The sequence below is a fragment of the Schistosoma haematobium genome, chromosome 3, assembly GCF_000699445.3.
Source record: "Schistosoma haematobium chromosome 3, whole genome shotgun sequence".
Lineage (NCBI taxonomy): Eukaryota > Metazoa > Platyhelminthes > Trematoda > Strigeidida > Schistosomatidae > Schistosoma > Schistosoma haematobium.
Genome location: NC_067198.1, coordinates 33,918,269 through 33,944,187, shown reverse-complemented (window position 1 = coordinate 33,944,187; position 25,919 = coordinate 33,918,269). Strand labels below are relative to the sequence as shown.

The following is a 25,919-nucleotide window of genomic DNA, read 5'->3' as shown; positions in this document are numbered from 1 at the left end:
CCATGCCATCCGATCAACTCAGTCTATTCAATTCATTGTACGCACTTTCTCCATTGTTAGGTATTTCTCCGCGTTAAATGTTGAATATCTATTTTCTGAGTAGTCTCGTGTTCACAGCTTTGTGGATTGTGTGGCTATTGTTCAATGCCACTATACGCTGACAGATGCACTTCAATTGAGTGCCGATGTCAGACAAGGTTGCTTACTCACACCATTTCCCTTTCTTCCAGTGGTTGGCTGGATCATATCGACCTCAAAATCTGACAGGAAGTACGGGATTCAATGGAAGGCTTGGAGGTGGCCAGACGATCCGGACTTTGGTAATGACCTAGCTCTTCTATCCTACACACACCAAAAAATGTAGGTGGAGACGAATAGTATATCGGGAGCCTCTGCAATAATGGATCTCAATATACAAAAAAGGAAAAAGTGAGATCTTGTATATAACACAGCAAGCACCGAACCAATCACAATTGATGAAGAAGCCCTGGAAGATGTGGGAAATTTCACGTATCTGGGTAACATCATCGATGAACTTGGAGGATCTGATGCAGATATAAAGGCGAAAATTGGCAAAACAAGAACAGCACTCCTACAGTTGAAGAACATGTGGAAATCAAGACAACTGTCAGTCAATGTCAAAGTGCGAACCTTTAATAAAAACATCAAGACAGTTCTACTGTACGGAGCTGAAAATTGGGAAACTACCTCAAACATCATAAAAAAGTACAATTATTTCTATACAAGATACTGAATGTCCACTAACCAGATAACATCAGCAACAATCAACTACAGGGGAGAACAAACCAGTTTGCAGCTGAGGAGGAAATTAGGGAAAGACGCTGAAAGTGGATAAGATATACATAACGGAAGTCACCAAACTACATCATGACGCATGTGCTAACTTAGAATCCTGAAAAGGAAGCGGAAAAGAGGACGAAAAATGAAATACATTGAGCCGGGAGTTGGAAGCATACATGAAAAGGATGAATAGCACTGTACAAAACTGTAAATGATTGCCTGGTACAGAGTTGAATAAAGAATGCTGGTAAGTGACGTATGCTCATCCACGAGAAACAATAGCCGTAAGTAACCGATATAGGTATGTTAGAGTGACTGCTCGCCAGCGTCATAACATAATAATTGAAAATCTCTATGCGTGACTCGGATAAGTACCAGGCTACCATGATGTGTGGATCTGTCTTAGAGTGCATGGTCGATAGTTATTATATGGCTGATAAAGTCAAGTTATTAAGTGTGATATATCCTATAACGCTGTCGTTTCCAAATGAGATTTGATCCCACTACATGCATATAGCCGAATTTATGGATATCCGGACCTATCACTTTAGACCATGTGATCAGAAGAAATTCGTGACACTCCTGTCCCTACATTAGCCGGACATGACTCAATAAATTATTTTACTATCTTTACACAATCTGTATTTCTTTGTCTAATTATTAACACGCATATTATTCATTCCTAATAATCATTGGTGACTGTTATTTGAAAATCTGTTTGTCGAAGATTGAACTACTTTCCACTTTGAAAAATTGGCTAGAACTTGTATTATTTTATCAAGTTTATCATTACTTGTACAGTTGTGTTCTTACAATCAAATTTTACTTCTTTTATTATGCGTAGTTAGTGCTATGTATTTCTTGTGATCACTGACCCATGAACTTCAGTTGAGCTGATACTTTCATGCACCTGTATACACACGTCTATTTCAGTAAAGCTTTATGGAGATGCAATATTGTTTGTCTACATTTGATATTCTGACATACAATCGGCGTATTTTTAACATTATTCATAAGTTCAAGGGTGCGCCATCACTTTTGTTCACCGTCAGTTGATTGGGATGGAAGAATACCGTGTATATTTAGGGTTGGGTAGGAGATTAAATAAATGCGAAGTGTAAATGGTGGTTTTATGAGTAAAAAAAGTAGTCAAAAGTATTTGCAAAGTACAGTATTGTTATATTTATTAGAAACATACCGTCATTTCCATGTAGTGCAGTAAAGTAAATAAAAAGGCTCAATCATTCAGTCACAATGTTTATTATACAAAATGAAGGATAAGGCGTCACAGGTTGTCTTAATCTAACATACAAACATTCAGTACAAAGACGCAAGAAACATAATCCCTAGAAAAGTTAAAGAAGTGAATAACTTTGAAGCTCTATACTACTATTCTAATGTTTCGTTGTTAATTGACTCTTATCCATACAGTTTCATCGCTAGAGATCCAGCATCAAAACTCACTGGAATACAAATTACTCAAGAGGTTATCTGGAGAATATCTGTCCAATACGGTTTATATGCAAGTGAACAAGAGACTTTCAACTCCAGACGAAATCACTGTTAAGACATCGGCTTACTGATGGCGGATGGTCATCCAAAATTTTGTATAAGACGAGGCAGAATTGAGGGCTTTTAAGACTATCGTTGTAAGGTGTGTTTGATTGGGAATCTCTACTCTCATTATGAAAAGATCTAATATTCCTGGGACCAGTTTATGATTTGTGATAGCCATCTAGAGGCAAATGAATCCCCATAATAAATAGTTCTGTAAGTCTCCCACACTGATGTTGACACCATTATCTCTATCAGTCAAAGAAAAAGGAAAGAATTCAAACGACAAGAAGAGACGAATATAGAAAGATTTCGCGTGTATTCTGTGTTTGCCAGTGCTATCTTACGAAATACTTTTAAGACGCCAAAAGTATTCGGATTACTAAGAGTGCCTTTACCACTGAGAGGAACTGTGTATGGGGGTCTGACACGTCGCGCCCATCGAAGTCAGCTTCTGTGCAACAGAACCAGGCTTCTGTATTATCGGACCAGAAGGGCATCAGGTGAAACGAGGGAGGCGAAAAAGTCTTAATCTTAAATAACTTAGGAGTCTGTTTTAACATGATGACTATAACGTATACCAATGAACGAGAAAATAAGTTCGAAAATATAAAAACAAAATTTCAATATTATCAGAAGGGTTTTGTGGAGTATTTAGTAATTTTATAGTTGAATTTGTGGGTCAGCTGAAGCCATACCAACATGGAAAACCTGGAAGTACTGGATGGCTGTTTCGTCTTACTATGGGACTCCTCATCAGTGGGCCCGAATCTCACGGAGCGAGATCGTGGATGCGCACTGCTGAGGAGTCCCATACCAGGACGAAACGGTCGCCCAGTTCTACAGGTTTTCCATGGTGGTTTAGCTTCAATTGACTAATGAATTCAAATATAAAACACCACAATGTGTAAAAATGAAAATTGAAAAGTCACATAAGGTGTTCCAACAAGGAACAGACTCACAATTTACGAATCGGTGTACCAGGTCACGTCGGGTTCACCATTGAAGATGCCACAAGTAATCATACTTCGACAACGCCTTTACCAGTAAAGATGCCACATTATTTGGAGTTTGAACTTGCTTTAAACAGTAACACCTTCCACTATGAATCGTAACCACTAAGTGAAATCAAAAGACAGAAGTGAGGAGGTTCGAAGACATTTTTGATAGGCTATCAATAAATTGAGGATCGTCTGATCTAATCTGGCTAGCGATTGCAAGAGATGTTGAGGATGGTGTTTCCACTCGTGATCTGGTGCAGATGTATGACCGAGCACCTTCAGCTAGGTGAGTCCATTAAAAACAGTATGGCCAACAACCAATGTCGAAGACTTACAGAGCTATTTATTTTGGAGATATGTTTACTGTTACATCAGTAACACATTTATCATCAAAGTATACCTACACAGTCAAGTCAGAAGTTAGAAGTGAAGATGTTCGAAGATATATTGAAAGGCTTTCGATATCTCGAGAAGCGCTAGACCTAAGCCGGCTAACGGTTGTATATATGTAGCACGGAGTACCCAGTAGTGATCCGGTGAAACTGAGTTACTGAGTGCTTTCTGCTAGATGTGTCCATTAAAACTAATTCGATCGGCATCAGATGTCAAATACTTGCAGAACTATTGATTTTGGGGGTTTTTGCCGCCACAATTCCGTAATCGGTAATCCCGAAGAAAGTTAACTCAGTAGTCCGGAACAATCGTCTTCAGCTGGGATGCGTCCAGTTAAGCTATTGAGGTAAGTATTAATATCAAAGATTTAGTAAACTTTTTTTACCGCTACAATAGTGATAACTTTCTTAAGAGAAGTATCAAAGAGGTTATTTAACTGACAGACTCTTATGGCCAAGACCACTCTAAATCTTTGAACCGTCATTTTGTTCCAGAATAATCTTATACAACAGGGTTTTATTGTAAAAATATTTCCTGAATTAGATATGGTGGCGAGAAAGCTGAATTTACAAATAAGGAGCCTCAGGGTAGGTCAGTTAAAATAGAATTACACAATATACTGACCACTATAGGCTATATCATTTTTAGTCGATTGGTTGTTTTAGTGGTCTATTTTGTAACGCGGGGTTGTACTGTTTCACTTCCATACTCATCTGTTGTCATGTCTTCGTTTCGTGCTGCTGGACTGGTTGCACGGCAGTTGTCCAATAGAAATCCATGTGTGAGTTGACTTATGGATGCATCTACTTTTTTGTCTATATAAACCCAAAATAAGCAGGTTTCAATCTGTTGCGGTTTCTTTTGTCGGTGTAAGAGTCATCCTGATGGTCTTTTTGACATATAACTTTAGTAATACTTCTAGTAGCGACCTCCTATTTCTCGCTTTGCAGCCCTTCTCATCCTAGGTAGTTATATCTCTTAGATTATCGACCAGTACTTACGTCAGGTTGATTCCTAGAAATCACATTGGTATTATATGCTATAGCGTTAGTACAAGCTACCTAGTGAATGCGTTTGTATAAATCTGATTAAGAGTATGTGTTGGTCCGTGTCGCCAAGACAAAAGATTTTGACAGCGAGTGATCAAAATAGTGTATTTCATTAGGGGAAAACTCGTTGAGAATGTATTAGATGACATGACATTAAGACGAAATCGTCCATGCACGTAGTTTGCTTCAGTAACTTCACAAATATAGTATATCAGTCTTTCAGCCAGAATTCGGTGGAACAACTCGTTACTGACAATGGAACTTATCATAAGTTATTCGAGCTCCAGGCAACTTAATTCTAGGGTTTTAAAACAATCCGTCCAGTTAATTTATTTTTAAACCTGTATATTATACGTTCGTATCCTGTGCTGGAAATTTTTAGAAACAATACTAGAATCACAACTTTTATATGTGTAAAAGTTAGACTGCACCTTAAAGCGTGACCGTTTAAACCAACAAACTTCTAGGAAACATCAAGATGAAATTTGTAAGAAAAAAGTATAGTAAATATGCGCAAATCATATTCGCTGACAGAAAGGAAGTGTGTAGCGAAGTATTTGATTTGCAGACCAAAATCTAGTATATGGTGAGTTCTGACTTGCTGCCCAAGGTCCAGTATTCTAACGTTTCGGTTACATCTATGGACCATCCCCACTTGCCTCAGCCTGCACAACTGAGTGGCAGAACCTACTCTTGCAAATACCAAGTATACGAACACGTTCTGCTGAGGAAGTGCATCATTAAATATTCGGATGTCCATATTAATACATATTAATTTGTCTTAAGAACTGGTATTTTTCATAGACCTGACTTGACTAAGTAAGAGCACTATTAGAATGGATCCATGTTAACAGTCATCTATGTGCTGTTCGGCTAGACAGCTGCGTAAGAACTCGGAAAGATAGGAACACACTCTGTTGCCTTTTCGTCGTTTCTGCATATATTCGCACTGACTGCAGCCCGGATGAAGTGAAAGATGACTTAGAGAAAGCTAAACGCTCAAATATAATACTCGTAACGGGTAACTTTAATGCTCAAGTAGGTAGCTTAAGTCAAACACTAAGACATGTAGGTAGGTATTTTAGTATCCCGGCTCAGCGAACAGATAATGGTGATCGTCTGCTGCAACTGTGCTAAGACAATGTTTTATTTTTAGCAAACAAATTTTAAGCATAAAGAGAGACATCGTCTAACATGGCGACCCCTTGCACCAGACCAACGATGAATTCAGATAGACCATATTGCCATCATTCGTCGTTGGAGAGGTTCGATAGAAGACCGTTGCTCATTCTGCAATACCTGCTTGGATTCCGGGCACGCATCTGCTTGCGCCTCACAGGACGCAGAGAAACCACATTAAGAAGACCCATTAAAATTGAACTGAGTGACGAGAAAGCCGAAAGTAGATTCCAGGATCAGCTGAGGTAACTCTTAGAACGAAGCTGACCCAGATGTTGCTTGAAAGATATGCAAACAGCTATGGAAATAGCAGTGACATTTATTAGCGATTTAAACCAAAGGGTTACAAAAAACCAATAAATTTCTAAGTCTATTGCACTGATGGATTCTCGTAAACTCATCCCATCAGGCTCCGAACACGATGAAGAGCGAAAACAAATCAGATCTAGGTTAACTAAAAGTCCAAGGGACGACCATGAGCAGTGGTGGGCAACGAAAGCAAGTGATGGGAAAGGCGGCGACTATAGGGAACACAGGAAAGCTCTACAGAATAATAAAAGAAACTGAAATTTATAAAAAGTCAAGTGTGAGACGATCGCCAAAAAAGGATGACGTTCTTATCGGCTCTCTACTCAGACGTTTAGAACGATGGGCGGAACACTAAGGGGCTGTTCAGCCACGACCCACCATTCCGAACAGCCTGAATGAAACATTGAAGTAGGCTCCCGACTCTGATTAAAGTCCAAGAAACCATAGCTAATCTGAAACAAGGAAGAGGAACTGGTTCAGATGGATTGGCTCCAGAGGTCTTTAAGCATGGTGATCCAATTTTGGCGATTAGGTTGATTAATATTTTAGAACCTGGGAGTTGGAGATAGTCATATCTGTTTGGTCGCAATCACTAATTGTCCCAATATATCAGGGGTGATCGACACCATCCTGTGATAACCACAAAGGGATTAGATTGACTAAAATGCTAGCCTCAATAGTTATCGGGCGCATAACAAAGACGGGCGAACTGTAAACACGAATAAATCGGGCTGGTTTCAGACATAGTCGTGGCTGCATCGACCACGTATTCACCATTCGTCAGGTTCTAAAACAGGCATGCTTATAGGCGTCCGACAATGATAGTTTTTCCTGACTTGAAAGTAGTATTTGACTCTGTAAACCGAGAGGTTCTATGGCAGTGTCTGTCACTGAAAGGTGTACCTCAAAAGTACATAAACCTTGTGAAGGTTCTCTACTACTACTAGTCGAGTCAGAGTTTATGGCGAGCTGTCATCTGATTTCGCAACCTCAAGTGGTGTCCGTCGAGGCTGTTCATTATCTCCATTTTTGTTCAATAACGTCATATCTACTGCTAGAAACAACGTTCTCGTTGTCTAAATTTTCAGAAATTAATCTCCTAGGAGGTCCACTTATCGATTTAGAATACGCAGATGATATAGTCCTGTTTGGTGACGACTGGTAAAATAGTCTTGGTAACACTGAGCAACAACACCGATATGTTTAGGATGCGGTTCTACCCCTCTAGATACAAGTTGTTGCTTCACGACTGGTCTGCGTCATCACCTGAACCAAGGTTGGGGAGTGAAGTAGTTGAACGCGTTGACAGCTTCACTTGGAAGTCTGATCAGCCCTAATGGGTTGAAGTCTGACCAAATCTCTGCACGGATTCAAAAAGCTCGTTTGGCTTTTGACAACTTACTTCACCCTTGGAGAAGGCGAGATATCCGTTTATCAATTAAGGGACGAGTACACTACGCAGCAGTTCGTTGTGTTCTATTCTACGGCAGCGAAATGTGGCCATTAAGAGTAGAAGATACTCGTGAGTTACTAGTACTTAATCACAGATATCCTAGAAATATTGCTCGCATCTGCTGGGATCACCGGGTAAGTAGTAGTGAGATTAAACGCCTTGTACCTTTATTTCTACGAACTGCTTCATTACTGTATCCTTATACTCAATCTTTTATATAATATTACCATTTAAGTAACTACTATGCATATATGTGCCTGGTCCTACGTTGTGACTGACTGAGCCTTATAGTTCTGTTACTTCATGTAGTTTAGGTGTTTGTAAAAGTCTCGTTTTGTAATTAGACCATGATTTCCAAGCTGTAAGTTTTCGGGTTGGAATCTTGTTCTATCGGCTTGAGCTGGTGTGCATATTCAGTCAGGTTCTGAAATGAAAGGAAATGTTTGTTTTTGATAATTAAGCTTCATTGTCACTAAATGTAAAGTGCACAATGCGATGGTAAAAAGCAATCTCACACGTGCTACTGATGATCCTAAACCGTGTAATTCAGAGTCTAACTATTCGTTACAATATTTGCGTGGACTCTAATCATGTGATCCTCACCAACCTACATAACTCAATTCAACAGTCAGTGACTCTATGGAATTTTGCTGCGTCTTGATCTGACTGCCTTTAACTTATCTCTAGTCTACTACACCAGACGCATCCCACTTATGCCCATTTGTTGGATGACTTGACCATATGCTTTATCATTTTCCTTTGACAACTATCGGTTTGTTCCGTTAATTTTAACTGAACCACGTGACATACATAAAAGCAAAGATAAAATTTAGGCTTTTTATTAAAATAAAAGAATTCTAGTTGTTTTGTTTCTCTAAAATATGTTAACCTAGAGCTGTTTATAACACCCTTTTCCTCTGCATCATGATATCACAGCCTATATTTTTCAATTCCTAGTTAATTTAGCACTTGTTATTATTAGCATGTACATTGCATACATGTTGCTACTGATCTGTAAAATTAATGTTTTCCTCTCTTTTTAGGTATTTAAACAACTTGGATGCCGATGGCTATCCACTTCATCTACCTTAAAAGCTGGAGCCCCAGAATTCTCCAGTATTTTAGAGGAACGCATTTTAGGACAAACATTACAAACAAACTTGGAGGAAACTGGACGTGTCCTGAGTATCGGTGATGGGATCGCACGTGTCTATGGTCTGAAAAATATACAAGCGGAAGAGATGGTGGAATTCTCGTCTGGATTAAAGGTATAACCATCTAAAGTGTTAACGTTCCTTAGGGTATGGCTCTAAATTTGGAGCCTGACAATGTTGGTGTGGTCGTTTTCGGGAATGACAAGCTAATCCGTGAAGGAGATATTGTTAAGCGGGCAGGGGCCATTGTTGACGTGCCTGTCGGAGTAGAGCTACTTGGTCGGGTAGTTGATGCCTTAGGTAATCCAATCGATGGAGCAGGTGCTATCAATACGAAAACAAGACAGCGTGTTGGAGTTAAAGCTCCAGGTATCATACCACGTATTTCTGTTCGTGAACCGATGCAAACTGGAATTAAGGCTGTTGATAGTCTCGTTCCCATTGGCCGTGGTCAGCGTGAACTAATCATCGGAGACCGTCAGGTATTTTTAAAATTTTCAATAGTGTGATTCGTCTTTAGACAGGTAAAACGGCTATTGCAGTCGATACTATTATTAATCAAAAGCGTTTCAACGACGCAGCTGATGAAAAGAAGAAGTTGTACTGTATCTATGTTGCCATCGGACAAAAACGTTCAACAGTTGCGCAACTAGTCAAACGTTTGACGGATGCAGATGCTATAAAATACACAATCATTGTGTCCGCAACAGCATCTGATGCAGCTCCGCTTCAGTACTTGGCTCCATACGCAGGGTGTGCGATGGGAGAATATTTTCGTGATAATGGAAAGCATGCATTAATAATTTATGACGATCTATCTAAACAGGCTGTTGCCTATCGACAAATGTCACTTCTGTTACGAAGACCTCCGGGGAGAGAAGCTTATCCTGGTGATGTGTTTTACTTGCACTCTCGATTACTGGAAAGAGCTGCTAAGATGAATGATTCCTATGGAGGCGGTTCACTAACAGCCCTTCCAGTCATTGAGACTCAGGCTGGTGATGTATCTGCATACATTCCAACGAACGTTATCTCTATAACTGATGGGCAGATTTTCTTGGAGACTGAGTTATTCCATAAAAGTATAAGACCTGCTATCAATGTTGGTCTTTCTGTTAGTCGTGTTGGGTCTGCTGCACAAACTAAAGCTATGAAACAAGTTGCTGGTCGCATGAAACTAGAGTTAGCTCAATATCGAGAAGTAGCTGCTTTTGCTCAATTTGGTTCTGACTTGGATGCATCTACTCAATCGTTGCTAAACCGGGGTGTTCGTTTAACGGAACTCTTGAAACAAAATCAATATGGTATGTAAATCTAAAACTAATCACTCATTTTATTTAGCTCCAATGGCAATTGAACAACAGGTTGTTGTAATATACGCTGGTGTTAGGGGACATTTGGATAAGTTGGACCCATCAAAGATTATCCACTTTGAGAAAGATTTTCTTAAGTTTGTCCTAGCAAATCATCAAGATCTCCTAAAGACCATTCGTGAAGATGGAGAATTAAAGCCAGCAACTGATGAAAAACTGAAAAAGATTGTAGTCGATTTCTTGGCTGGGTATCAAGTGTCTCCATAGACAATCAAATAAAGTATGCAACTATGGTAGTATCTTTTCATAGGATTGGCGAGCTCAATAATGTTATTTGCAGATTTCCATCACCAGTTCTTTGTACTTAGTCTTATCAATAATAAAATTACCTTGAAAGAAAAGTGCTTCAGCTGTTTATTTTTGTATGGTGTGTAAATTTGGAAACGCAACAATCGATCGGTATATTTGAATGTGCTCCACTCGATGTATGGTTATAAATGTTTTATTAACAATTAGTCTAGCATTTGTACTATTATTAGTAAATGACCGTATAAGGATGATTTATATTGACGAAGTCCTCATTGCCAATTCTTAGGAATAGAGATATGAACCGTGTTCTTTTATGTAGTGATACCAGTGAATTGTATCGACTGAATGTTCTCGCAACTATGGTACTGCATGGAGGTTTAAAATGTTAGTGGGAGCTCTGTACTCAAACGAATCCCCCTGTCTATGCATTACCCAGTGGGTGGAATGCCGGAAATTCTTCATGAGCAAAATATAAATGCGTATTAAATAAACGTCCGACATTTGTCAAATTCCTGTTGTGTTGTTGGTACTTCTGATTACTTACAAATTTGGAAAGCAGTCCCTAATTTATGACCTAAAAATTTAAGATGGATATGAGACATTTTGTGTCTTTTGTGCAGAACCAGTAAATAATCTTGTCGCAATCGGGAATCGATATAAGTTAGACAGCCACTTGGGGCTTTGAATGGCTGTTTCATCCCACCGAGCTGTGCTGTGAGATTTATTATCCCTAGATATTGTCATTACTATGTTAGAAATCAGTTGTTTTAATTTCCATTTGAAATGGGAATGGTTAAGTAATACCTGTATCTTTATATTCGTCTTAGTCTTGTTGATATCGCCATTGTTTACCTAAAGACATGTTATCAAACCATTTTTATACTATTGTGAATTGCAACCTAGACCGATCCTAATTTGTTAATTACTTGACTTTCGAAGTGGTACAATCGTGGGTTTTCGGTCACTTTTTAAGACAATGCAGAGAGGTGAATAATATTTTGAAGCGGAAGTGGTTTGTGAGATAGTTATCTAGTCTACGACTCCATATCTCACATCCCAAAGCCTTGAGAAAAAGTGTGATGGCGAGATAGTATAACTGCTTCTAGTACTCAATTCTTGAATAGAGTTTATCACTTCTCAATTCGTCTGACTGAATGACAATAAGTCTGTCCCATACTACTGTTTGGTATTGGCTATTCATTTGTTTTGCGATGTTAAAGTATAGATTTGCCGTGTTGGCGTTTTAGCTTTAAATATAACATTTAAAGTATGTGGTGTTTTATTAGTCATACCAGTTTCTCTTTTGTATCTTTTTTCAAAATGCAAATGCTAGAGAAAAATGATCGTTTACGTGCTTTTTGAAGAGAAATGATGTGCTGTGTATAGTTGCTACTTTCTTTCTAAACGAAATTACACATATGGTCATACCTATTTTTCGAATATTTAACCGGCCAATTCTTCGTACAACAAGCAATTAGATCATGATCGATAAAATTTGTGCAAGCATTGATTACAATCGACCGGTTACAATGTAAATACTAAAAATAGCCTTGGATTAGTCTCAGATAAATAGCTTAGAAATGCGAATTATACTGTGTTACTTTTTCTAGGCTTAAGCGAATGACGTAATCAATAGCTAAGAGTTGGCTTTACAATTAACTATAATAACTAAGTACATTTTACCTGTACGATTGAGCGTTGATTATTGATTTTGCGTTTGAGATTTCGATAGGTCATTAATCCCATTTTAGTCAAATACGATTTTCAGTATTTGGTGATTTAAAGTTTTTTCGCTTAATACACTTGTTTTCGAAGTAAGCTTACTTTCCTTATGTTAAAAAAACTTATACTTAGTTCCATCTTGAAGAATTTACCATACCTAGGAGTTACGGTTCAACTTTTATAGTGTTTGACCTTCATGTACTTGGCTTTTCGTACTCTATTCCTACTTTAGTTCGATGTGAGTTATATTATCACTATCTCATCCGAAACGCCTTGATTCTTAACCCAATAGGTGTGCCTATGCTTGTCAAGAAAGTTATATTGGGATATCAACCATACTATGGGAAAACGGCCTTGACGTGTTTATGCCATTTTCCTTGTATAATGTCAAAAGCTCTCTTATTATTTAGTTTATTTGAAATGAACAATGTAAGGTTTTCTTCGAGAACTGAACAGTTATTTCTGCGTGGGCTATATCTCAGAAGTGATACCTGCCTGTGACTCCAAGTTTCGCGTTGAGCATGATACTGTTTGATCTCTCCCTCCCTCTCGAAATGCTCTCACGCGTATACAGCCTCTTCCAGAGAAGTCCTACTCACTGCCTTCTCGTGGTGGGGGTGTTCTTCACGAAATTGAGAGGACGAAAAGCGAATATTCGGCGCTTTAACCGGGCCAGTGAGTCCACCTATGGGAGTTGGGAAACCCTGACTCCAAACCAACGCTGCACGTGGGCTGCAGTATCATGAGGTAATAAATGGCGTATGAACCTATTGTTGGTCACCGGCTACCATGGGACTGCATCTCCACACGATGCTTCACTGCCTTGTGGGTCAGGTCGAAGGCTCCGGGTGTGGCCCCTAAGGAAACCACCTACTTCGGTCTGGGCACCCGGGCAGTCTCACAGCCCACACACAAATACAATGAAATGACGATAATTACTTAGAATACTATTCTCGCCTCGATTAAAAGTCAGGCGATTGACATTCATTCCTCCTTTTTTAATACGTCACTTAGTTTCCATAGATATAGAGAGTTCATCATTAGCGTGTGGGCTGCGATATTGCCCTGGTGCCCAGACCGAAGCAGGCGGTTATCTTAGTGGGCCACACCCCGAGCCTTTGACCTAAAGGTTTAACCGACAAGGCAGTGGAGCATCGTAAGGAGATGCAGTCCCATGGTAGCCGGTGACCAACGATTGGTTCATACGCCATTTGTTCCCGCAGGATACTGGAGCCCATGTGCACCATTGGTTTGGAATCCGGTTAAAGCGCCGGACATTCGCTTTTCGTCCTCTCATTTTCGTAAACAACAGTAATGCCACGAGAAGGCAATGAGTAGAACTTTCCTGGCAGAGGCTGTATACGCGTGGCCGTGTGAAAGTATTTCGAGAGGGAGAGCGGACTCTCCCCACTCTCGGCCGTACCAGGGCTTTTGGGGGCTGACATCCAGTGGCAACACCATGTCAATAATGCAGAGGTTCGGCATCGTGTGTTCGGGCACAGAGATGATAATGCAATCTATGCCATCATCTTGAAACACCGACTTCGGTGGCTTGGACATGTTCTACGAATGTCGTCCCAGAGAATTCCACGTCGTGCATTATTCGCCGAATCTGGGACTGGTTGGAAGAAGCGGAGAGGTAGTCAGTGCATGACATGGTGTCGTGGCATGAAAGAAAGCTGCAAAGGACTGGCTTCTGTTGGTCCTTCACGGCTCCCTGGTTGGGGTCCGAGAGATGGTGCTACACAGTGGCTAGAGACGTTATCAGATATAGCTCAGAATAGAAGCCAGTGGCGATCCTGCTGTAACCTTCTATTACTTTCTTCATAAAAAGTGGTTGTGTCTTCCTTAACTGAAAGATTTCTTCTGGTTGTACCTTTCCGTTCCCTCATTATTACTATTATTAATACTACACTACCTTACACCAGCCTCTTCGTTATTCTCTTTTTCTTACGCTCCTTAACTTTTTCTTTCTCTTCGAATTCTCATTGTTTTGTGTGGCGCATATATATTGGCGCTCTCTTGTACCAATATTTATGTGTTCAAATAAATAAATAAAAATACTACGTCACTTGTCCGATCTCTTTTATTCCCACTGTGTATCCTTATTTCTCAACTTATACAGCAGCTCTCCTATGGTGGAAACTGTCCTATCTAAACTATCACGAGTCACTGACTGGTTGAAAATTGAGTGCTACCGCCTAATACTGAAGGTTTTTCCGAGATCACGTGCACCATTCAAACTGGCTTACTTCAGCTTTCGCACTCTAATGCAGACCAGACAACAGATAGGGCTGGCTATGTCTTTAGAAAGTCTTAATTTTGGCGTCTGTTGGCTATCCGAGACTCGTATTCACGACTCTAGTGAAGTACTACGAATTCGCTCTCCATCTGTCGCTTCAAAAGGCTTGTTATACGTGCGTTTATCTGGAGACCCTGTGGCATCTTCGTCTGGTCTTGCTAGAGTTGGTGTCTCACTAAGTGCTAGAGCTGAGGCAGCACAGACCGATTGGATACCCAATAACAGTCGGTTATGTGCTGTTAGATTATAAAGTTCCATCAAAGTGAGAAGAAATCAGTGTGAGGAACGATGTCTTTTCGACATCTCCGCCTATGCCCTGATAGATTGCAGCCCGGATGCAATCAAGGATGAAGTTTACCACTAGTTATCTGTTCTCCAGAAAGTGCGTTCGACAGATATTATAGTACTAGTCGGAGACTTGAATGCTCAAGTCAGGCGTCTAGACACGTAAGAGAGTCGTTTAGGTGGCCGGTGGGGACTTGTTGGTCGCAGGACAGATAACGGTGACCGTCTACTGCAACTGTGCACAGACCACAGCCTGTTTCTGGTCAGCACTAACTCCCGGCACAGTCATCGCCGATGTGCCACCTGGCGTCCTCTCTCTGTATCTCAAGTCTGGACTCAGATTGATCACATCGTGAGTCTACTTCCGATTGCGTCCAAGCTATCGGCTTCCGTCATACTTCGTAGGTTGTTCAAAACCCGAGAAAGATTGACTCGCAAGGAACAGACTGGTTTTCGTTCTATTTAAGGATGTATTGATCATCACGCTCCGCCAAATGTTAGAACACCGTCATACTTATCAAAGGCCAACAATCGTAGTGCTTCTTGACATCAGGGCTGCCTTCTATTCGTTGGACAGGATTGTCTATTGAAGAAGCGCGTGCCTGAGAAGTTTATTAACATCCTAAAAGCCCTACATACAAATACCTCAGGCACAGTGAGGACATACAACCACCTTTCTCCATTGTTCCATTCAAGTAGTTGGGTTAGACAGGGTTGCCCGATCTTACCATTCCTCTTCAACTTTGCCATCGATGACATTCTGGAAGCAGTCTTTAAATACCATCTAATGCAACCACTGATCATCTTCAGACTCACCAATGTCCGCTGTTTCATAACCAACCACTAGGTTAGGTGGAGACTGAATGTGCGTTTATACCTACAACTTTTGGATAAGCTAATTCCTATACACAACAGTAAGTTCAACTGCTCATTTTGTTCACTTCTCCAGTTTGACTACTTCCGCTTGTTTCAATATTTTGTATCATTTTTGTACTAATTAAGTAAACACCTGAATAAAGTAACTCACAGTTTTGCAACTTTTTGCCTAATACTTTCCAAATTTAGATACTTGTTACATCTGTGATAGCTACAAGCTTCTATGCAGTAATAGACTGTTGCTAACCATTACTAACGGAAGCGTACAGGATTAAATTATGTTTTAGAAACTAGAGCAATCTGTTAAGTGCTGTACCTTTGATTGGTTTAAGTTCATCATCAAAAAATAGGTAAATTTTATAGTTTATTTTTAAATAACTACCTAAATAGACTATTTGGAAGTTTAATTTTATTTATAACTATTTATCTGGTCATTGTCGTTGAAAGTACCAAATATTAACCGGTAAAGACAAGAAAAGTTGTTACGGTATACTATTTCTTATTGACTATACAATTCACAGCCATCAACAAGATATAAGTGTAAAATAGAGAATTAAAAAGACACTTTACTGAAAGTTAAAACAGAAAGTATATATATATAGACGACGGAGCTCATCTAGATTTTCTGCATTAGCATTCATAATTGAAAAGTTGAATACAGACCAAAAAACAGTAATTTTCTTGTGCAACAGCACAGTTAAGAGAGAGAATATCACGATAAATTATTATTTGAAACAGAAATCGGAGGTGGTATAGGTGGCAGTGGTGTACCATTTGTTTGTATAGGTTGACTTTGTTCAGTTGATAAATTTGAAATTGTATAGATGGACGAAATATATTTTCCTGCAGACTGAATACTTGCAGTATTTACATGGTCTAGAGCTGGAATGTACCTAAGGATAGAGAAGATAATTATTAAGAATCAGGATGGAATATACTTAAATGACCACGAATAGAAATGTAAAGTAGTTCACAAGCTACACCTATATAATGAAGACGAATAGCTTAATGGATGAAAACCAGCTGTCTAAGCCAACAAGCAACATCTCACTAATGACTATAATAGCGACAACAAATATATGACCTTGAAGCAAACGGTAAACGAATATGCAAGAATTATGAAAGACAGTAATATAGAATCCTTTTATTAATGTTTTAGATAAACGTTCTCCTGAACTGATGTATTTCGAACTGATTGGAATTCAAGTGACAAATTTATTTTGAAGATTCTATGTTTTCAAGCAGAAAGATTGACTTCGAAATGCAGATACTATAAGCAACTGGTTAATTTTAAGTTTTCAAATACAAAGTGTACTTCATATCTAAATATAAACAACGAAATATTCCACACTATCACTAGAAAAATCGAGCAGAACTAAATGATTCTAATGAATTGCTTTCCTCTCAGTTACATCTAACAACTTAATGAGTACATAGAAAATAAGGTGTATTGAAAATGCAGCTGCCATCATCCTAGGTTAACATCAGTTCTTAAAACTAATTGTTTACTAATCTATCCTAAAGTAGAGAAAATAAATAGTGTGACCGTATTCCACATCATAGGTTCCCCATTGCCAATAATTGACTAGTTGAGCATTTCAGCGACTATTGTAGCAAATATTTTGTGATAAATAAACGGCAGGTAGTGAGAAAGGCCAAAAGCGGTCACTAAAAGTAACAGTCCCATTTGAAAAGCATAAGAACAAACTTAGAACACACGAGCGCGAAAAACATAACGAATAAAGATAAATACACCAGACGAACATCTCCGATTCCCTATTTTGTTCACGGCATACTTCAGACGGACGAAATTGCTCCCGAATTCAGAAAACTCTGAAGTGGTCTCACGTTAAACATTGATTCATTCGAGATGGTGTGTGTAAGTCATTTCACAGCGAGGTTCCATAATTATACTTCGGAAGTCGTCCACGTTTATTTGCGGACGCACCATTGGCAGTTTATCCATTTGCAAATATAATACTACAGGTGAATGGTCTCTCAGTATTAAATGTCTCTCGAACTACCGGGCCTTATTTTTACAAAACTATGTCAAATCACTTAGCTAAGAATAAGGTCGATTAGCGCCGCCTGTCAACCCGAAAGCAAGTGACAAGTGGTGTAAAATCACCCTATGAATGAATATCAACGGATGAAGGGTGGTTGTATGAAGTGTTTGATAATTTCCGGCCATGGAGTAGTTTTTCGTTACTTTTTTCCGCAATAATGTCATTTCAATTCAATGCTACACATTTCTAGTGTCCTACCATTTTCCGATTTATGAGAAGCGGCTTGAATAAGTAATACGCTACTTAAAACTACGTCTACAGAAATCACTCACAGTCGAGAGTTTAAATCGATACCTTTAGAATACATAAGTGTTCAAACCCATTTATTCACTCAACCCATTATCCTTGGACAACAAAATGGCTCAAGTCTCTAAAAGTTAAGCATTCGCGCACGGAACCGAAGGCCCCTAGTTCGAATCTCGCGTGCGAGATCGTGGATGCGCACTGCTAAGTCCCATACGAGGACGAAACTGCCGTTTAGTGCTCCCAGGTTTTCCAAGACGATCTAGTTTAAACCGACTCATGAATTCAACCATTAAAATGGAAAGTATTTAAAACATGGTGACGTACCTGTTAGCCAATTGAGAAGCATTGTTGTGTATATCTATTGTAAATGAAACTACGGAAGGTGAGGCTGATACTTGTCTTACGGGTGGTGGCTTACAAATATTCAGCCGAACCAGAACGTTGAATACTGCACTAGATACTACAGAGACAGGTGGGCCTAAATGATTTGGAAAAATCTGGGTTATGAAGATAAGACAAAGTTAGTCTTACCCAGCAAACGTGAAGCTATCATCCACATCGCCAAGCAGTCCATTACTGTGTCTTTGAAAGAAACGCAAGTAGGTCCACGCAATAAAAATCCCAGTTACAAAGAGAGAAAAGGATATGCCAGCACAAAACCCAATGCTGAATAAAACAGCGAAGGAAAGAGCAGATATGAATGGTATGTGTTTATAGCGTATTTTTCCCAAAGGAAAATCGATCAAGAGCTTATCTGACATCATCTGGCGGCCTAATACAGTGACGCCACCCAGAAGTGCAACAAGACCGCAAACAGGATATAAAAATAGCACACTTTTGTCATACACTATAAGAGATATTGGGAAAAGAAATAAAGAAACAGAGACAGAAGAAGAAAAGTTCACCAACACACTAAATCGAAGCAGCTCATGCCATTTGTATGGACCGGATAGTAATTTGTCCATAAGAAACACAGTCAGAATATCCAATAAGAGAAGTGTGAGAGAAAAGTTGTAAAACGAAGACGTAAAAAGTGTCCAAAGCCGAAAGTAAGGTGGTAGGAGGTAACCTCCGATAATGCAGAAGTACGAATTCATGTTAGGGATGAAGGATAAAGAATAGCATATACATTGTATACAAATCACAAACTTCGTTTGCCATCGGCAATTACAGACTCTGCCATAACGAAGAGCTGAAGCAATATTCATTGTCATTTAGTTTAGACTTCTTAGCCTAAACTTCCTTCAGGTAGAACCTTGACTCACACATCGAAGACCATGTCACCTTGAAATTTAAAAGTCGTGGTCACCCAAAACTACGAGTTTCCAATTTCCAATATAGTTAATTGAAGCACTCGAGAAAATTTCATTTATCTGTACTTATGTCCATATATTGAAGTACGATTCTAGAAACATGTTGCTGTTCACTTCTATTAATTCGGATACTTACTTGAGGTGGTTTCAATGGGTTCGACATGTAGTTGTTGTATTATGTATTAGTTAGTGTTGAGAAAAACTTAGTTGTTCAGTCTATGATATTAATTAGATTACGTCAAAGAGATTAAAATTTACTGCGTATTTATCAGAAGATGAATATAACCATGAGGGATTACGATCAATCAAGTCATCAATGATTTGATAGTTAGTGTAAGAGTCTGCTCCCTTTCACGTTTCCATAAATTCCAACCCATTTAATACTTCGTTCACTTGGTCGGTAGTCGCTCAAACATCTCGATAACATGGATTATTTGACGTCACAAAAAATGAAACTGGCATAACTGAACGATATTCGCCTGTGGACGTGTCGTCTCAGTTAATGTATTTCGAGAATTATCAAACGAGTTTTTTAATCCGCCTTACGATGCTGACAACCAACCAGATCCAAGTAAAACGTGTCCCGGCATTAATAAAGTAAAAATAAGCAAACGAGCAAAAGTTTGTGTTGTGTTGATCAATTTAATTGTTTAAGAAATATTCACATAAATCAAGTGTAAGTAATCGTTGTTAACATAGTAAGCAATGGAATAAATTAACCGGAACGTAACACAGAGTTCAGGTTCACCTATTAATTACTAGTTCACCTGAGACAACTAATTGCACTTCATACCGAGACCGATAGCTCCTGTGTTCGAATCTCGCGGGAGGGGGTGGCAGAATCGTGGATGCGCACTGCTGAAGAATGCCATACTGGGACGAAACGGCCTTCCAGTGCTTCCAGGTTTTCCATGGTGGTATAGCCTCAATTCACTCATGCTTTCAAACACTGAAATTACTAGAATCTTTACAAAGCCATTTCAGATACCGAATCTTCAAAATATTCTCCAAAGTGGCATCGCGTCCAAGTTACACATCAGATTCAATCTCCGCATAATTGTGCTAGGATTTTGGTCGTGCTAAGCATTTGCGCCTTTCAACTTTTCAAGTTTATAGTTGTTATAAAGTGTACTTGTAGAGCGCTGGGTGTGAATTGCGACCTTGAGACACAAGTGCGTCTATTTTGTTCCAGATGTCAGAAGTTCCATAGCTGTGCTCTCAGAGCATGATTCTGAAAGAAAAACTATGTCTTTTATTGTCTGACTTTTTCATTCGATGCCTGCCACGCAGTCTTAATGTAAAAGTCCGAGTTAGCATGTTGTAGTTTGTTTTGGTAAACTAGCTAATCCTGAATAAAATTGGAAACATAGGTCTGAATGGTTAGCGTAGAACAACCTCAATATCACAGATTGATTGACTTGTTCCCAAACATAAAGAGCCTGATACAAACAAAATGTTCTGCTCCACAAACATGGGCGGACCGAAGTCGCCATCAATGCTTACTGATCAGCAACTCCACTCACCCTACTTTTGTGATGTTAGGCTCATTTAAGATTATTTTTGGATATATATCATACCTCACACAATCCTCTGAGTTTCATATCCTGTTGGAAAACACTATTTCCATAAGTACCATATTACAAACTTATCAGGCAGTTTCAAATTATGGACTGTGTGAAGGCCAATGATGCAATGTTTTAATTGATTATTAATTTGATATAAGTTGATTAGTGACATAAGTACTTGTAATAGATGGTATCTTGTGAAGATGCCACATTATTTGGAGTTTGAAATTGCTTTGAACAGTAATGCCTACCCTTATTAGTCGTAAACACCAAGTGAAATCAAAAGACAGAAATGAGGAGGTTCGAATAGATTTTTGATAGGCTATCAATATATCGAGAATCATCTGATCTAGACTGGCTAGTGATTGCAAGAGATGTTGAGGATGGTGTTCCCACTCGTGATCTGGTGCGGGTACATGACTGAGCGCCTTGAGCCAGGTGAGTCCGTTAAAACTAATGTGGTCAGCATTCAATGTCGAAGACTTACAGAGCTATTTATTTTGGTGATTTATTTACCGCCACACTTTCTTACAGGTTGAGATTCTTCGACAGAATATTCACTCAAGAAAGTACTATTTTCGATAAGGTTTTAGTTACGTTCTTTGACACACCTGAATAATTGTTGGTTTAATAAATAATTCCCAACGAACGGACATTTAAAATACTTGTTGCTACGCCCTTGCTCTGTCTACCAACAATATGCAGGAGAAATGCGTGAGTCTGAATTGAGACTAACGGTCTTACTGTAGAGGGACGAAAATTATTCTATAACCGCCTTCTATTCGTTGGACAGGATTGTCTATTGAAGAAGCGCGTGCCTGAGAAGTTTATTAACATCCTAAAAGCCCTACATACAAATACCTCAGGCACAGTGAGGACATACAACCACCTTTCTCCATTGTTCCATTCAAGTAGTTGGGTTAGACAGGGTTGCCCGATCTTACCATTCCTCTTCAACTTTGCCATCGATGACATTCTGGAAGCAGTCTTTAAATACCATCTAATGCAACCACTGATCATCTTCAGACTCACCAATGTCCGCTGTTTCATAACCAACCACTAGGTTAGGTGGAGACTGAATGTGCGTTTATACCTACAACTTTTGGATAAGCTAATTCCTATACACAACAGTAAGTTCAACTGCTCATTTTGTTCACTTCTCCAGTTTGACTACTTCCGCTTGTTTCAATATTTTGTATCATTTTTGTACTAATTAAGTAAACACCTGAATAAAGTAACTCACAGTTTTGCAACTTTTTGCCTAATACTTTCCAAATTTAGATACTTGTTACATCTGTGATAGCTACAAGCTTCTATGCAGTAATAGACTGTTGCTAACCATTACTAACGGAAGCGTACAGGATTAAATTATGTTTTAGAAACTAGAGCAATCTGTTAAGTGCTGTACCTTTGATTGGTTTAAGTTCATCATCAAAAAATAGGTAAATTTTATAGTTTATTTTTAAATAACTACCTAAATAGACTATTTGGAAGTTTAATTTTATTTATAACTATTTATCTGGTCATTGTCGTTGAAAGTACCAAATATTAACCGGTAAAGACAAGAAAAGTTGTTACGGTATACTATTTCTTATTGACTATACAATTCACAGCCATCAACAAGATATAAGTGTAAAATAGAGAATTAAAAAGACACTTTACTGAAAGTTAAAACAGAAAGTATATATATATAGACGACGGAGCTCATCTAGATTTTCTGCATTAGCATTCATAATTGAAAAGTTGAATACAGACCAAAAAACAGTAATTTTCTTGTGCAACAGCACAGTTAAGAGAGAGAATATCACGATAAATTATTATTTGAAACAGAAATCGGAGGTGGTATAGGTGGCAGTGGTGTACCATTTGTTTGTATAGGTTGACTTTGTTCAGTTGATAAATTTGAAATTGTATAGATGGACGAAATATATTTTCCTGCAGACTGAATACTTGCAGTATTTACATGGTCTAGAGCTGGAATGTACCTAAGGATAGAGAAGATAATTATTAAGAATCAGGATGGAATATACTTAAATGACCACGAATAGAAATGTAAAGTAGTTCACAAGCTACACCTATATAATGAAGACGAATAGCTTAATGGATGAAAACCAGCTGTCTAAGCCAACAAGCAACATCTCACTAATGACTATAATAGCGACAACAAATATATGACCTTGAAGCAAACGGTAAACGAATATGCAAGAATTATGAAAGACAGTAATATAGAATCCTTTTATTAATGTTTTAGATAAACGTTCTCCTGAACTGATGTATTTCGAACTGATTGGAATTCAAGTGACAAATTTATTTTGAAGATTCTATGTTTTCAAGCAGAAAGATTGACTTCGAAATGCAGATACTATAAGCAACTGGTTAATTTTAAGTTTTCAAATACAAAGTGTACTTCATATCTAAATATAAACAACGAAATATTCCACACTATCACTAGAAAAATCGAGCAGAACTAAATGATTCTAATGAATTGCTTTCCTCTCAGTTACATCTAACAACTTAATGAGTACATAGAAAATAAGGTGTATTGAAAATGCAGCTGCCATCATCCTAGGTTAACATCAGTTCTTAAAACTAATTGTTTACTAATCTATCCTAAAGTAGAGAAAATAAATAGTGTGACCGTATTCCACATCATAGGTTCCCCATTGCCAATAATTGACTAGTTGAGCATTTCAGCGACTATTGTAGCAAATATTTTGTGATAAATAAACGGCAGGTAGTGAGAAAGGCCAAAAGCGGTCACTAAAAGTAACAGTCCCATTTGAAAAGCATAAGAACAAACTTAGAACACACGAGCGCGAAAAACATAACGAATAAAGATAAATACACCAGACGAACATCTCCGATTTCCTATTTTGTTCACGGCATACTTCAGACGGACGAAATTGCTCCCGAATTCAGAAAACTCTGAAGTGGTCTCACGTTAAACATTGATTCATTCGAGATGGTGTGTGTAAGTCATTTCACAGCGAGGTTCCATAATTATACTTCGGAAGTCGTCCACGTTTATTTGCGGACGCACCATTGGCAGTTTATCCATTTGCAAATATAATACTACAGGTGAATGGTCTCTCAGTATTAAATGTCTCTCGAACTACCGGGCCTTATTTTTACAAAACTATGTCAAATCACTTAGCTAAGAATAAGGTCGATTAGCGCCGCCTGTCAACCCGAAAGCAAGTGACAAGTGGTGTAAAATCACCCTATGAATGAATATCAACGGATGAAGGGTGGTTGTATGAAGTGTTTGATAATTTCCGGCCATGGAGTAGTTTTTCGTTACTTTTTTCCGCAATAATGTCATTTCAATTCAATGCTACACATTTCTAGTGTCCTACCATTTTCCGATTTATGAGAAGCGGCTTGAATAAGTAATACGCTACTTAAAACTACGTCTACAGAAATCACTCACAGTCGAGAGTTTAAATCGATACCTTTAGAATACATAAGTGTTCAAACCCATTTATTCACTCAACCCATTATCCTTGGACAACAAAATGGCTCAGTGCTCTAAAAGTTAAGCATTCGCGCACGGAACCGAAGGCCCCTAGTTCGAATCTCGCGTGCGAGATCGTGGATGCGCACTGCTAAGTCCCATACGAGGACGAAACTGCCGTTTAGTGCTCCCAGGTTTTCCAAGACGATCTAGTTTAAACCGACTCATGAATTCAACCATTAAAATGGAAAGTATTTAAAACATGGTGACGTACCTGTTAGCCAATTGAGAAGCATTGTTGTGTATATCTATTGTAAATGAAACTACGGAAGGTGAGGCTGATACTTGTCTTACGGGTGGTGGCTTACAAATATTCAGCCGAACCAGAACGTTGAATACTGCACTAGATACTACAGAGACAGGTGGGCCTAAATGATTTGGAAAAAATCTGGGTTATGAAGATAAGACAAAGTTAGTCTTACCCAGCAAACGTGAAGCTATCATCCACATCGCCAAGCAGTCCATTACTGTGTCTTTGAAAGAAACGCAAGTAGGTCCACGCAATAAAAATCCCAGTTACAAAGAGAGAAAAGGATATGCCAGCACAAAACCCAATGCTGAATAAAACAGCGAAGGAAAGAGCAGATATGAATGGTATGTGTTTATAGCGTATTTTTCCCAAAGGAAAATCGATCAAGAGCTTATCTGACATCATCTGGCGGCCTAATACAGTGACGCCACCCAGAAGTGCAACAAGACCGCAAACAGGATATAAAAATAGCACACTTTTGTCATACACTATAAGAGATATTGGGAAAAGAAATAAAGAAACAGAGACAGAAGAAGAAAAGTTCACCAACACACTAAATCGAAGCAGCTCATGCCATTTGTATGGACCGGATAGTAATTTGTCCATAAGAAACACAGTCAGAATATCCAATAAGAGAAGTGTGAGAGAAAAGTTGTAAAACGAAGACGTAAAAAGTGTCCAAAGCCGAAAGTAAGGTGGTAGGAGGTAACCTCCGATAATGCAGAAGTACGAATTCATGTTAGGGATGAAGGATAAAGAATAGCATATACATTGTATACAAATCACAAACTTCGTTTGCCATCGGCAATTACAGACTCTGCCATAACGAAGAGCTGAAGCAATATTCATTGTCATTTAGTTTAGACTTCTTAGCCTAAACTTCCTTCAGGTAGAACCTTGACTCACACATCGAAGACCATGTCACCTTGAAATTTAAAAGTCGTGGTCACCCAAAACTACGAGTTTCCAATTTCCAATATAGTTAATTGAAGCACTCGAGAAAATTTCATTTATCTGTACTTATGTCCATATATTGAAGTACGATTCTAGAAACATGTTGCTGTTCACTTCTATTAATTCGGATACTTACTTGAGGTGGTTTCAATGGGTTCGACATGTAGTTGTTGTATTATGTATTAGTTAGTGTTGAGAAAAACTTAGTTGTTCAGTCTATGATATTAATTAGATTACGTCAAAGAGATTAAAATTTACTGCGTATTTATCAGAAGATGAATATAACCATGAGGGATTACGATCAATCAAGT

At 38.7% G+C, this 25,919-nt stretch overlaps 2 protein-coding genes across 3 annotated transcripts; one reads left to right on the top strand and one right to left on the bottom strand.

The window, feature by feature from the left end:
- Window positions 1-4,228: 4,228 nt before the first annotated feature.
- ATP5F1A_2 (ATP synthase subunit alpha, mitochondrial) lies at window positions 4,229-11,074 on the top strand. Its single transcript, XM_051213691.1, has 5 exons — window positions 4,229-4,530; window positions 8,783-9,007; window positions 9,040-9,375; window positions 9,414-10,197; window positions 10,235-11,074. The coding sequence occupies exons 1-5, from the start codon at window positions 4,471-4,473 to the stop codon at window positions 10,471-10,473; spliced, it is 1,644 nt and encodes a 547-aa protein (XP_051069691.1). The 5' UTR covers window positions 4,229-4,470; the 3' UTR covers window positions 10,474-11,074.
- Window positions 11,075-15,374: 4,300 nt separating this feature from the next.
- Window positions 15,375-25,659, bottom strand: MS3_00005596 (uncharacterized protein). 2 transcript variants are annotated; one of them, XM_012943358.3, is made up of 4 exons: window positions 24,827-25,659; window positions 24,619-24,792; window positions 22,299-22,875; window positions 15,375-16,016 (listed from the first exon to the last, which is right to left on the bottom strand). In XM_012943358.3, the coding sequence occupies exons 1-3, from the start codon at window positions 25,507-25,509 to the stop codon at window positions 22,695-22,697; spliced, it is 1,038 nt and encodes a 345-aa protein (XP_012798812.2). In that variant the 5' UTR covers window positions 25,510-25,659; the 3' UTR covers window positions 15,375-16,016; window positions 22,299-22,694. The 2 variants fall into 2 exon arrangements, with proteins under 2 accessions (XP_012798812.2, XP_051069690.1); XM_051213692.1 differs by lacking the exons at window positions 22,299-22,875; window positions 24,619-24,792 and adding an exon at window positions 18,337-19,081 and having other exon boundaries at window positions 15,375-16,593; window positions 25,365-25,659.
- Window positions 25,660-25,919: the final 260 nt, after the last annotated feature.